This window comes from Nicotiana tabacum, chromosome 8 (genome assembly GCF_000715075.1).
Source record: "Nicotiana tabacum cultivar K326 chromosome 8, ASM71507v2, whole genome shotgun sequence".
Classification (NCBI taxonomy): Eukaryota; Viridiplantae; Streptophyta; class Magnoliopsida; order Solanales; family Solanaceae; genus Nicotiana; species Nicotiana tabacum.
In genome coordinates, this window is record NC_134087.1 from 191966249 (window position 1) to 191978980 (window position 12732).

The 12732-nt window shown below is 34.2% G+C and overlaps 1 protein-coding gene and 1 non-coding gene across 2 annotated transcripts; both read left to right on the forward strand.

The window, feature by feature from the left end:
- The first annotated feature begins 244 nt into the window (after positions 1 to 244).
- LOC107828227 (isocitrate lyase-like) lies at positions 245 to 6612 on the forward strand. Its single transcript, XM_016655510.2, has 5 exons — positions 245 to 394; positions 1208 to 1532; positions 2082 to 2415; positions 4961 to 5904; positions 6460 to 6612. Exons 1-5 carry the CDS (start codon positions 365 to 367, stop codon positions 6552 to 6554), a joined length of 1728 nt encoding a protein of 575 aa, XP_016510996.1. The 5' UTR covers positions 245 to 364; the 3' UTR covers positions 6555 to 6612.
- Positions 6613 to 7634: 1022 nt separating this feature from the next.
- Positions 7635 to 7706, forward strand: TRNAT-UGU (transfer RNA threonine (anticodon UGU)). Its single transcript has one exon. It is a non-coding gene; the product is annotated as a tRNA-Thr (tRNA).
- The last annotated feature ends 5026 nt before the right edge of the window (positions 7707 to 12732 follow it).

The window sequence follows — 12732 nt, forward strand, 5'->3', positions numbered from 1 at the left end:
AAAGAGTGAGGTTATCAGAAAAGGAAACGGACAAAATATGGTTGCAATTTGCAGAAACAAAATGTGTAAAGGGAGGAGAACCTCCAACCATCACCTCGATCTCTACACCTTTTAGCCAGCTTCAATTTTATCTTCATGACAATAAATAAAAAGATAAGATCTAAATTAATTGGAAAAATGATGTGGAAATTTATTGTATTTTCTTCCTGTCTTATCTCTTATTTTGGCATCAATTTTAAGGTATATGATCACTCTTCTTACTATTATAAATAGAGTCCCTTGCCTTGACCATTTCATTAGCAATTCTTCCTAGCAATTGTATCCACATTTGTATTCACAAACTAGAAAACATAAAGTTCTAGCCATGGCTGCATCTTACTCAGTCCCTTCAATGGTAAGATACACCACTAAGAGAAATTCTGTTCTTTTTAACATTATTGTTCTATTTTACTATTCCTTCTTTGCTTTATTACTTACCCAATTTTGTTTGGATTTACTACTAATGGTATAAACAATTTTTACACTATTAATATATTTTAATATGTTGTCATTAGTAACGTGCATTATTATTTAAGTTATCAATCTCACTTTTTTTTTGAACAGTTACATGTCATTTTTATGAACAGTTACATGTCATCAGAGGCGGATGCAATTTTTGTAAAATAAATTTAATTGAACATAGTATTTTCGACATGAAACATAAATATAAGTGTAGCAAAAATCATTAAATTTTTATTAAATTGAATCCATCCAGTTTAAATTCTTAATCTGCCTATTATATATGATAATCTTTTAAATAATCTGGTATAAAAAGTTTTTACACTATTAAAATATTTTAATTTGTTGTCATTAGTAACGTGCCTTATTATTTAAGTTATTAATCTCATTTTTTATGAACAGCTACATGGCATCAGAGGCGGATGCAGTCTTTGTAAAATGGATTCAATTGAATGCAGTATTCTTAACATGAAATATAAATGCAGATGTACAAAAATCACTCAATTTTTATCAAATATCAATTTTTGAACTCATAATCTTAAATTGAATCCATTAAGTTTAAATTCTTGGTTTGCCTTTGTATATAGTTATTTTTTTAGGTAATCTGGTCGTTTATAGTTATCTTTTAGGTAATCTGGTCGTCTAAGTATTTTTTTACATTATAAGAATATAGAAGTTAAACTTTCTTTATTTAATTTTGCATGTATAGATAATGGAAGAAGAAGGGAGGTTTGAAGCAGAAGTAGCAGAGGTACAAGCATGGTGGAACACAGAGAGGTTCAAGCTAACCAAGAGACCATATTCAGCTAGGGATGTGGTGGCACTGAGGGGCAACTTGAGGCAAAATTATGCATCAAATGAGTTGGCAAAAAAGCTGTGGACTACACTCAAAACTCACCAAGCAAATGGCACAGCATCAAGAACATTTGGTGCACTTGACCCTGTTCAAGTCACTATGATGGCCAAACATTTGGACTCTATTTATGTTTCTGGTTGGCAGTGTTCCTCTACTCACACCTCCACCAATGAACCAGGTAATATACGAATCTTCTTCTCTTTCTATCTCAATTTATGTGGCGACGTTCAGATTTCAAAGTCAAACGAGTGTTCTTTTAATGGAGATTTATTCATTTTCCTTTTAAATATTTTAAATTGTTAATTATTGTGACTTGTAGTATGGTTTGCGTAGTTTTTAAATATGTAAATTCTATTACAAAAAATATAAAAAATATTCTGTATCCGAGTTGACGGTCAAAATTAAGAAGTTTCAATTCGAATTTAGGCACATAAATTGGTACACACGGCGACAACTTTATCATTACTTTAAGGCTCGCCCTCAAACAAAGCATTAAGAAATTGTAAAAAGAAGAAACAAAGATTTGAAGAAGGAAGACAAGGTGACATGTGAAGGATAGCAAACATGACATATATATTTGTTACAATACTTGACCAACATATTTGTAGTTTAATATTTTTGCTTCTCAAGTCTAAATTAGTAACTATAGAACTTAATTTCCTTTTTTAAAGAAAAATGTAACAGTCATCTTTATTCTCATGCTTTAAGTTTTGCTACCTCTATCCAGGTCCAGACCTTGCTGATTATCCTTATGACACTGTCCCTAACAAAGTTGAACATCTCTTCATGGCTCAACAATACCATGATAGAAAACAAAGGGAGGCAAGAATGAGCATGAGCAGAGAAGAGAGAGCTAGAACTCCGTTTATCGATTACTTGAAGCCAATCATTGCTGATGGAGATACTGGTTTTGGCGGCGCCACTGCCACTGTGAAACTCTGCAAGCTTTTTGTGGAGCGCGGCGCTGCTGGGGTGCATATTGAGGACCAGTCATCCGTGACTAAGAAATGTGGTCATATGGCTGGCAAAGTTCTTGTTGCGGTTAGTGAACATATTAACAGGTAAGTATGGTAAATGCGCGGGTTTAGTCAAACTTGGGCAGGTAAAATCGGTCAAATCAATAAATAGGTCATAAGTATCGTTTTTTTTTTGGAATTTTTACATTCCTATGCCACATAGGAAATCTTGTTACCCTCAATGTTTAAGATTTGACTTAATTACACTTAGTATACCAAATTATCAATTCTATACCATAGTGTATTTTAACCTAAAAAGCTAGCATCCTTACCTTGAGTTGTTTTTGTTAACATATTAAGTTATGCTGGCCGTTATTATTTTGAACCAATATCCAAAACTTAGTCTCGCTTGAAAATATACATTGATGTTAGGAGATAAAACTAGATAAAAATATTTTTTTTTAGAACAAGTAAATGTTTTTTTGTCTTTCCTTAGTAGATAAACAATTATCTCTTCTTCTGTTTTTGGTAACTATCCATTTTTTTAATTACCAAGTAAAAATTTACCAATCAATTTAACTGCCTCAGTCAACTCTATCTTTGCAGTTAATCACATAAACAAATTAAATCTACTCCGGTTATCAGAAACTTAAAGCACACATCTTAGGAAGGGTTTCTTCATGTTTCCTTCCTGCACTTACTATATATATTAAGAACTCCTATATCAGCTAGCTTTGATCAGATAAAACCATATTATTGTAACAATCTTAACTGCTCCTTCTAAAAAGACATGCTATTTCTCTTTCTGTCTGTTCCATTTGTCTCGCTTTCTTCTCAAAGACTCACCATTGGGCTACGTACAACCATGTGATGGAGAGTATTAATTTTGTAAAATCTGAACTTCCTTATTATCAACTACATCTTCTTGACAACAATTGAAGAATGTAAAAATTCCTGTGTGGCATAAGAATGTAAAAATGCATCTACAATTGAAAATAATGCATCTATAATCAGAATACAAATAATTTACAATTCATCTACAAAATATCTACAAACTGGGTATATTGAATTTTAATATTCCAATTCTCATTCGATTGTAGTTTAATTGGGATTTTCGACATAATTGCGTTTTTTGCAGAAGATTTATAGAAGTTTTAGTCGTTTTTTATTTGTGAAAACAGAAAACAAAGCATCTACAATTAGAATACAAATAATCTACAATTTATCTACAAAATATCTACAAACTGGATACATTGAATTTTTATATCCCAATTCTCATTCAATTGTAGCATACTTGGGATTTTTGATATAATTGCGTTTTTTTAGAAGATTTGTAGTAGTTTTAGCCGTTTTTTATTTGTGAAAACAGAAAATAAAGCATCTACAATCAGAATACAAATAATCTACAATTTATCTACAATTTCTGTAATATGTCTTCTTCTTTGAGTTTCAATCTTAAATTCAGTCAAAACCAAGTCTAATCTTCACCAAAACCCCTCAAAATTGAGATATAAACTCCAAACCATATTCCTGATTATTTTCAACAACACCCAATCCAAACAAATAATGTTTTTTGAAAACCCAAATTTGAATTCAAAGCTTTCAAACTTTTTAATGGCTGTCAATGGTGAAATTGCTGCTCTCTTTTTATTTGCTTTATATTACTAGAATTTGCGATTGAGAAATAGAGAAGTGACAAGGCGGGATATATATATATATATATATATATATATATATATATATATATATATATATATATATATATATATATATATATAATATTTAGATAATTTTCTGTATTAATAATTAAGCAAATTACTAATGATTTCGTAGATTTTCGAAATTAATTTTACAAGTGATGAAGATATAAATAAAGTTAACTGTTCTTATCAAGAAAGAAGTCACGTGTACAGCGAATTAGATGTCCTTGAGGCATTTCGAAAAGCTTTAACAATATGAGTATTTAATGAATGGTATAATAATTGTAGAAAAACTGTGAACATGGCGGGTAAATATGAAACTATGCACATTTTTGGTAATAAGGTTTCATATATGGTAAGAAAAAAGTATTTTCAAAGTTTGCTATGATCAAAATGGATTGGGTCAAGATTGGTCAAGTAACTAGTCATAACCCAAATTGCCCAATATGAGCCAACCTTTCTTCCTTTTTCATTTGCTTTTGGAAAAAAAAAAAAAAAGAAGTGGAAAATAATGTATTTTTCTTAAATTATTAGCTTTAATTTCTTCCAAATTTACACTATGCCCAATCTCCTAATTTGATTTTGTATGGTAGGATTTGGGTTGCATTTTGACCCTGTAGGGTTATAGTACTATTTTGACACGTTTTGATCCAATCATTTGATAGACCATTTGAGGTTCGACCTGCTGGGTTAAGCCAACAAATGGGTCATACCCCAACCTGTATAAACTTGGACAGGTTACTAAAAGAAGAATTAATCCAAATAGCCGTCTACCTAACTGTTTAAACTAATAGCCGGTGAAGGTATAATATATGCATAATTTATGTATTGCGTATAATTATGTATAATCAATAATATAAACTTTGTATATGGATAGAAAAAATAAACAATCAATATGACCGGCTATTTGTGTAAAATGAATGGGCTAATTTTGCTACCTTTATTAACAGGTTAGTGGCTGCAAGGCTGCAATTTGATATTATGGGAGTGGAGACAGTTCTTGTAGCAAGAACTGATGCAGTAGCAGCAAATTTGATCCAAACCAATGTTGACACAAGGGATCACCAGTTCATTTTAGGAGCAACAAATCCAAATCTTAAAGGCAAGAGTTTGGCCACAATTTTATCTGAATCAATGGCTGCAGGCAAAACAGGACCAGAACTTCAAGTCATTGAGGATAATTGGACAGCAGTGGCACAACTTAAGACATTTTCTGAATGTGTAATTGATACAATAAATAACATGAACATATCGGGGTCCGAAAAGGAAAGAAAATTGAATGAATGGATGCATTATTCAAGCTATGAAAAATGTCTTTCACTAGAACAAGGCAGGGAAATTGCTGAAAGATTAGGCCTTTCTAATATTTTCTTTGATTGGGATTTGCCAAGAACGAGAGAAGGGTTTTATAGGTTTAAAGGGTCTGTAGAGGCTGCTATTGTTCGAGGCTGGGCTTTCGCGAACCACGCTGACATTATCTGGATGGAAACTGCTAGTCCTGATTTGGTTGAGTGCACAAAATTTTCTGGAGGAGTTAAGTCAGTGCGGCCTGAAATAATGTTGGCTTATAATTTGTCACCTTCATTTAATTGGGATGCATCAGGAATGAATGATTTTCAAATGATGGATTTTATTCCGAAAATCGCCAAGTTAGGTTACTGTTGGCAGTTTATTACATTGGCTGGTTTTCATGCTGATGCTTTAATTGTTGATACATTTGCTAAGGATTTTGCTAGGAGAGGAATGTTAGCATATGTTGAGAAAATACAAAGAGAGGAGAGGAAACATGGAGTTGATACATTGGCACATCAGAAATGGTCTGGTGCTAATTATTATGATAGAGTTCTTAGGACTGTACAAGGAGGCATCACCTCTACTGCTGCTATGGGCAAAGGTAACATCTTCCCCTAAACTCACATTATTACTATACAAATATATTGTTACGAGTTTAACTTCAACAACAACAATAAACCCAGTAGAATCCCACAATGAAAAGGGTAATGTGTACGCAGACCTTACCTCTACTTTATGAAGGTAGAGAGGCTGTTTTCGATAGACCTTCGGCTCGTGTTATGAGTTTAACTACTGTACTATATTCTGAACTTCAACACCATCACATGTCACATAAAAAATAATTACATATCCAGCAAACCTGAATTGCTAACCTGGAAAATAAGGCAGGTCACGCGCTATAACACGTTAAAGTGCATTGATAGCTATGTTGTCCGAACTCTCCGAAAAAATTATTGGGTGCGTGTCGGATCCACCAAAAGTAGTGTATTTTTGGAGGACCCGACACGGTTACGACATCATTTTGAAGAGTCTGCGTAACATAGTTTTTTATATTGGGAGTGTATATAAGTTAAAGTAGTCGTGTAATATTCTGTATGTGTACATCTTTACTAGAGATGATTAATAAAGAGAATGTTTATTTAATTTGCAATTGCAGGGGTGACTGAGGAACAATTTGAGGAAAAATGGACAAGGGAAGGAGCAACAAACTTGGGTAATGAAAATATGGTGATTGCAAAGGCAAGAATGTAGAAGAAACATGCTTTTCTTTTGAGTATCAAGTTTAATAACATATTTCAGCTTTCAATAATTCTGCTGGGATTCAATCAATCTGGGCAATTTTTTGGGCCCTTAAAACTGCTCAATATTTATCATTTAATTGTGTGTGGACTTTAATTTAATTTACAACTTTGTATCTCCATTTGGACTTCAATTTGAATTATTAAGATATTGTGCTTGATTCCAGTTTCTAGCTGCTGAATGGATTTTACCTACAAGAATAACTGCATGAATGATCACTGGAGAAGTATCTTAACTAATATATCTCAGCAAAAATTTAATGATTTTTTAGCCATATAATTACAGGATAAAATCACTCATAATTGCGTGTATGATCACTTCTTCAAAAATGAGAACAGAGAGCACAATAACAGTGGCAACAATCAGTAGCAACATAATGAAATTCATCACGCATTTTCTTGATTTCTTTTGAATATTATTCATTGCAGTTTAAGATTTCACTGCACAATTCGCGAGTTCTTACCTATAAAAACATGTTAATTATCATTTTTATCAGATTATCAACTAATGTTTATTAAGAGATTCACTTATGATTACCTAATAAGTGATCTGATTGTGTAAAAATTATTTATACGTGCATAGAACTTAAACTCTAATGTATTACTATCACAAAAAGGTGGTATGACTTGTCAGTTTTATTTTCCAACTTTCTTTGCTTCCACGATGAATAAGGAAAATCATCAAAACTTCAATTTAAAATTTTAATTTCAAGCTACTCAAAATTTGTTAAGAAGATGAGATTATTATCCATAGACAAAACATAAAAGAAATAAAAAAATATATATAATAATAATTGAAAACAAAAGCCAAATTATTAAAAGATCAAATGAGAAATGAGATTATGACTTAATGAGAAATGAGGATATTGTATTGAAGAGTTGGGCTTGCACAAGCCTTTTAGAATACCAAGTAATGGTCCATGCTTATGTTTTTTTCTTTGTTTTTCAAACTTTGTTCCTTTCAAATACTGTTTTCCCCAAATAACTCCACCAATATATATTTTGTACAATTAGAAAATATTTTCCAACAAATGCCCCTATAGCTCAGTGGTAGAGCGTCAGTCTTGTAAACTGAAGGTCTGTAGTTCGATCCTGCATGGGGGCAGCACTCATTTTATTTATTTTTTTCCCTTTTTTTTATTAAATTAACATACAAAAGTAATACTCCCCTCTTTTTTTTTTATCTTTTTTTGTCTTAATGAACCGGTATTTTCTTCTTCTTTTTTAAGAAAGGAAATTTTAATTGAAACATGTGTGCACCGTGTCTAAATATTTTGGATATTACACTTTTATTAATCATAATAAATCTTTTAACAGAATAGAAAGGATTAAGTCCTTATTTCACGGGTTTAAATAAGTTTGGATAATCGATACTCAATAAGATTTATGCTGGTTTTTCTGCTATTGATTGGTCACAAACTAAAAAAGAATAGTCTGCCCATTAAGGCATTTTTATTTCTTAATATGACCAATAAATTGATATTTTTAACCTACCGTGAAAATGATACGTTATCATTTTAAGTCATTAAATATTCTTACTTATTTAAGCTCAAGTTTCAAGTCTCACGTCACTTCTTTTTCCTTTTATTTTTTATTCGATGTCCGATATTAGCATTGAGACCCTACTATTCCAGATTCGCGCATTTACTTTAAACAACATGTAAACATAAATCTTAAACAAAAAACTATGACACATTCTCCATATCATATTATTAGTGCAAGTCATATATATTCTAAGGTGAAACATATATATATCCTCATAAAAAAATTATAAAATTTATGTTACTTCATACCAAACATCAAACACCAATAGAGTAAAATTAACAAGAGAAAAAGGAAGGAAAAAAAAAACAATATCTTGACTGGTGCATTTGAAAACCATGGGTACTAGGAGAATATTCTTGCCTTGCAACATACGGAATTTTGTTTAATAAAAAAAATCCTGTGATATTTTATATTCATTATAATTATTCCAATAATTGAAATTAGGCTATTATGACTCCTTAATTTCCTTCAATCTCTTTTAATAATCTTAGGAAATGGACATCCAAAAGACACGAGATTCGACAAGATTTTATGCTCCATCTAATGTCTAATTATTCTAAAGTTTGTTTGAATTTTTATTATATTATAGAAAGATACGAAAACAATCAGAATATTCAGATCACAAGACGTTTTTGGTTAATGATCTTTGTTAACTTTATTCTGTACCAAAAATATTCTAACGATTTTTCGTTGAATGAAGTATATTTCTTAAGATTGTTCACGGGCATACATAGCAAAAATTGGGAAAAAGTTGATAAAGAAAAAAGGATCTTTAATTTAAGTCAATTTGCTTTAAACTGTTTATTAGATAAATCCAGTAAATGGAGTGCTTGAACAATGACAAGTTGAACATGATTATAGGTCAGTACTTATTGTTTCATTTACGTGTCATTAGTGTGTGACAAACGTAATTATTCCATTGAAATTCCTTGTTCTTTTTTGTGACCACGCATGGTAGTGAAATTTTCATGAAATAACTCTCGATTTAATAATATTATTATTAATCTTTTTGTCACGGCCCGTAATTTCCACCCTCGGGACTGTGATGACACCTAACATTTCACTTGCTAGGCAAACGAATGTTAGAAATAGTTTATAGTCATTTTTAACAATTCAAATTAGATAATAACTCTTAAACTGAAATAGAGTGAGAAAAACCATAATAACAACGATATCCAGATACAATCTCAGAATTGGTGTCAGGTGCATGAACGACTAGAATAATACAAATAATGGTCTCAATGAAAGAAAAATGGTCTGAAATGAAATAAACGGTTAGGATAAGGTAGAAGGACACTTCAGGGTTGCGAACGCTGAGCAACTGTACCTCAAGTCTCCATCAGGCAATCAATCCGAGCAATCTATTGACCGCCGCTAGGACCGTGCACAAGAAGTACAGAATGCAGTATGAGTACAACTAACCCCATGTACTCTGTAAGTACCGAGCCTAACTGCGACGAATTAGTGACGAGGCTAAGGCAAGCCACTTACAATAACCTGAATGTGGTATAATAATGATAACAAGAAAGGAACACAGTAAAAGTGAAGTAGTCGACTTATGAAAATAAACTCAATCCTCGAAATAAGTAAAACTAGAAATATCAGTCCTCAAAATCTCGTATGAAAACACTAAAAGCTAACACAATGTTACAATGAATACAAAACATACAATCTGTTGAGGCGCACAATCCGATCCCACCGTACAAAATCAATATCCTCCCATATTTTACCGTTTTAATATCAAGAATAACAAGTAAAATATGTTGCGCGATCCTACCATATAATCAGAATCAATATCATATTCCTCCCTTATTTTACCATATCAAAATCACATATAAAATCTTATGCAACGTGTAACCCAATCCCACCATATCAATATCAATCCTCCCTTATTCTACCCATTGTGGCATGCAACCTGATCCATAAACAAATCAATAAACGTAATCAATTCAATAACTCAATTCATAAGAATCTCTATGATTAAAGAATTATGAAAGCAAAGTCATAAAGGAACCTCCTAGTAAGGTAATCTCGTTCTTGAAGGCCTAGTGGATGGTTGGGAAATGTTATCTTTCATACTTAGCCTTTGTGAGGGATGTCAGCGCAGAGACTCCTAGTATTGATTCTGTTCCTATAGTGACGGATTTTACCGATGTGTTTCTTGTAGAACTGTTGGGCATGCCACCAGACATGGATATTGATTTTGGTATTGATCTGGTGTCGGGCACTCAGCCCATTTCTATTCCACCGTATCATATGGCAACATCGGAGTTGAAGGAGTTGAAAGAGCAGTTTCAGGAACTCCTTGATAAGGGGTTCATTTGGCCTAGTGTGTTACCTTGTGGTGCGCCTGTTCTATTTGTGAAGAAGAAAGATGGCACGATGAGGATGTGCATTAATTACAGGCAGTTGAACAAAGTAACAATCAAGAACAAGTATCTTTTGCCTCGTATCGATGATTTGTTTGACTAGCTCTAGGGAGCGAGAGTGTTCTCCAAGATTGATCTTCGTTCAGGATATCACCAACTGAAGATCAGGGACTCGGATATTCTTAAGACAGCTTTCAGGACCCGATATGGTCATTATGAGTTCCTGGTGATGTCTTTTGGTTGACCAATGCCCCGACAACATTCAGGCATTTGATGAATAGCGTGTTTCGGCCTTATCTAGACTCGTTTGTCATAGTTCTCATTGATGATATTCTGGTGTATTTGCGTAGTCAGGAGGAGCATGCAGAGCATTTGAAAGTTGTGTGCAGAAGTTGAGGGAGGAGATGCTTTATGCAAAGTTCTCCAAATATGAGTTTTGGCTCGATTCAATGGCTCTTTTGGGGCACGTGGTGTCTAGTGAGGGTATTCAGGTTGATCTGAAGAAGATAGAGGCGGTTCAGAGTTGGCCCAGACCGTCCTCAACCACAGAGATTCATAGCTTTCTTGGTTTGGCGGGTTATTACCGTTGATTCGTTCAGGGATTTTCATCTATCCCATCACCCTTGACCAAGTTGACTCAAAAGGGTGCTCCATTCAGGTGGTCGGATGAGTGTAAGGAGAGCTTTCTAAAGCTCAAGACTGCCTTGACCATAGCTCTAGTGTTAGTTTTGCCATCATCTTCAGGTTCATATACAGTGTATTGTGATGTTTCGAGAGTTGGTATTAGGTGTGTGCTAATGTAGAAGAGTAGAGTTATTGCTTATGCTTCTCGTCAATTGAAGCCCTACGAGAAGAACTATCCTATTCATGATCTAGAGTTGGCTGACATTGTTCACGCATTGAAGATTTCGAGGCATTATTTATATGGTGTGTCTTGCAAGGTGTTTACTAATCATCATAACCTCCAAAACTTGTTCAAGTAGAAGGATCTCAATTTTAGGCAGCGGGGATGGTTGGAACTGCTAAAGGACTATGATATTACTATTTTGTACCATTCGGGGAAGGCCAATATGGTGGCCAATGCCTTGAGTAGGAAGGCGGTGATTATGGGGAGTTTGGCGTATATTCCTGTTGGGGAGAGACCTCTTGCAGTTGATGTTCAGGCCTTGGCCAATCGGTTCATAAGGTTGGATATTACGGAGCCCAGTCGGGTATTGACTTGTGTAGTTTGTCAGTCTTCCTTATTTGATTGTATCAGAGAGTGCCAGTATGATGATACTCATTTGCTTGTCCTTAAGGACATAGTTCAGCACGGCGATGCCAGAGATGTGACTATTGGTGATGACGGGGTGTTGAGGATGCGGGGCCGGATATGTATGCCTAATGTGGATGGTCTTTAGGAGTTGATTCTAGAGGAGGCCCAAAGCTCGGGGTATTCTATTCATCCGGATGCTGCGAAGATGTATCAGGATCTGAGACAACATTATTGGTGGAGGGGAATGAAGAAGGACATTGTAGGATTTGTAGCTCGGTGTCTCAATTGTTAGCAGGTGAAGTATGAGCATTAGAGACCAGGTGGCTTGCTTCAACAGATGGATATTCCAGAGTGGAAGTGAGAACGAATCACCATGGACTTTGTAGTTGGGCTCCCACAGATTTGGACGAAGTTCGATGCTATTTGGGTGATTGTGGATCGGCTGACCAAGTCTGCGCACTTCATTCCTCTATGTACTACCTATTCTTCATAGCAGTTGGCAAATATCTATATTTGGGAGATTGTTTGTTTGCATGGTGTCCTAGTTTCTATCATTTCAGATAGAGGTACTCAGTTTACTTTGCAGTTTTGGAGGGCCGTGCAGAGAGAGTTGGGTACTCAGGTTGAGTTGAGCACAGCTTTTCACCCTCAGACTGACAGGCAGTCTGAGTACACTATTCAGATATTGGAGGACATTTTGCACGCTTGTGTCATTGATTTTGGAGGGTCATGGGATCAGTTTCTACCACTTGCAGAGTTTGCTTATAACAACAAATATCAGTCGAGTATTTAGATGGCTCCATATGAGGCTTTGTATGGGAGATAGTGTAGAACTCCAGTCGGTTGTTGCAGACTTAAGAGGAGCCATCTGAATGTGAAGGTGCAGGATGCTTTAGACAATGTGAAGGTGATTCAGGAGAGGCTTCGTACAGTGCAGTCGAGACAAAAAAGTTATACTGAAA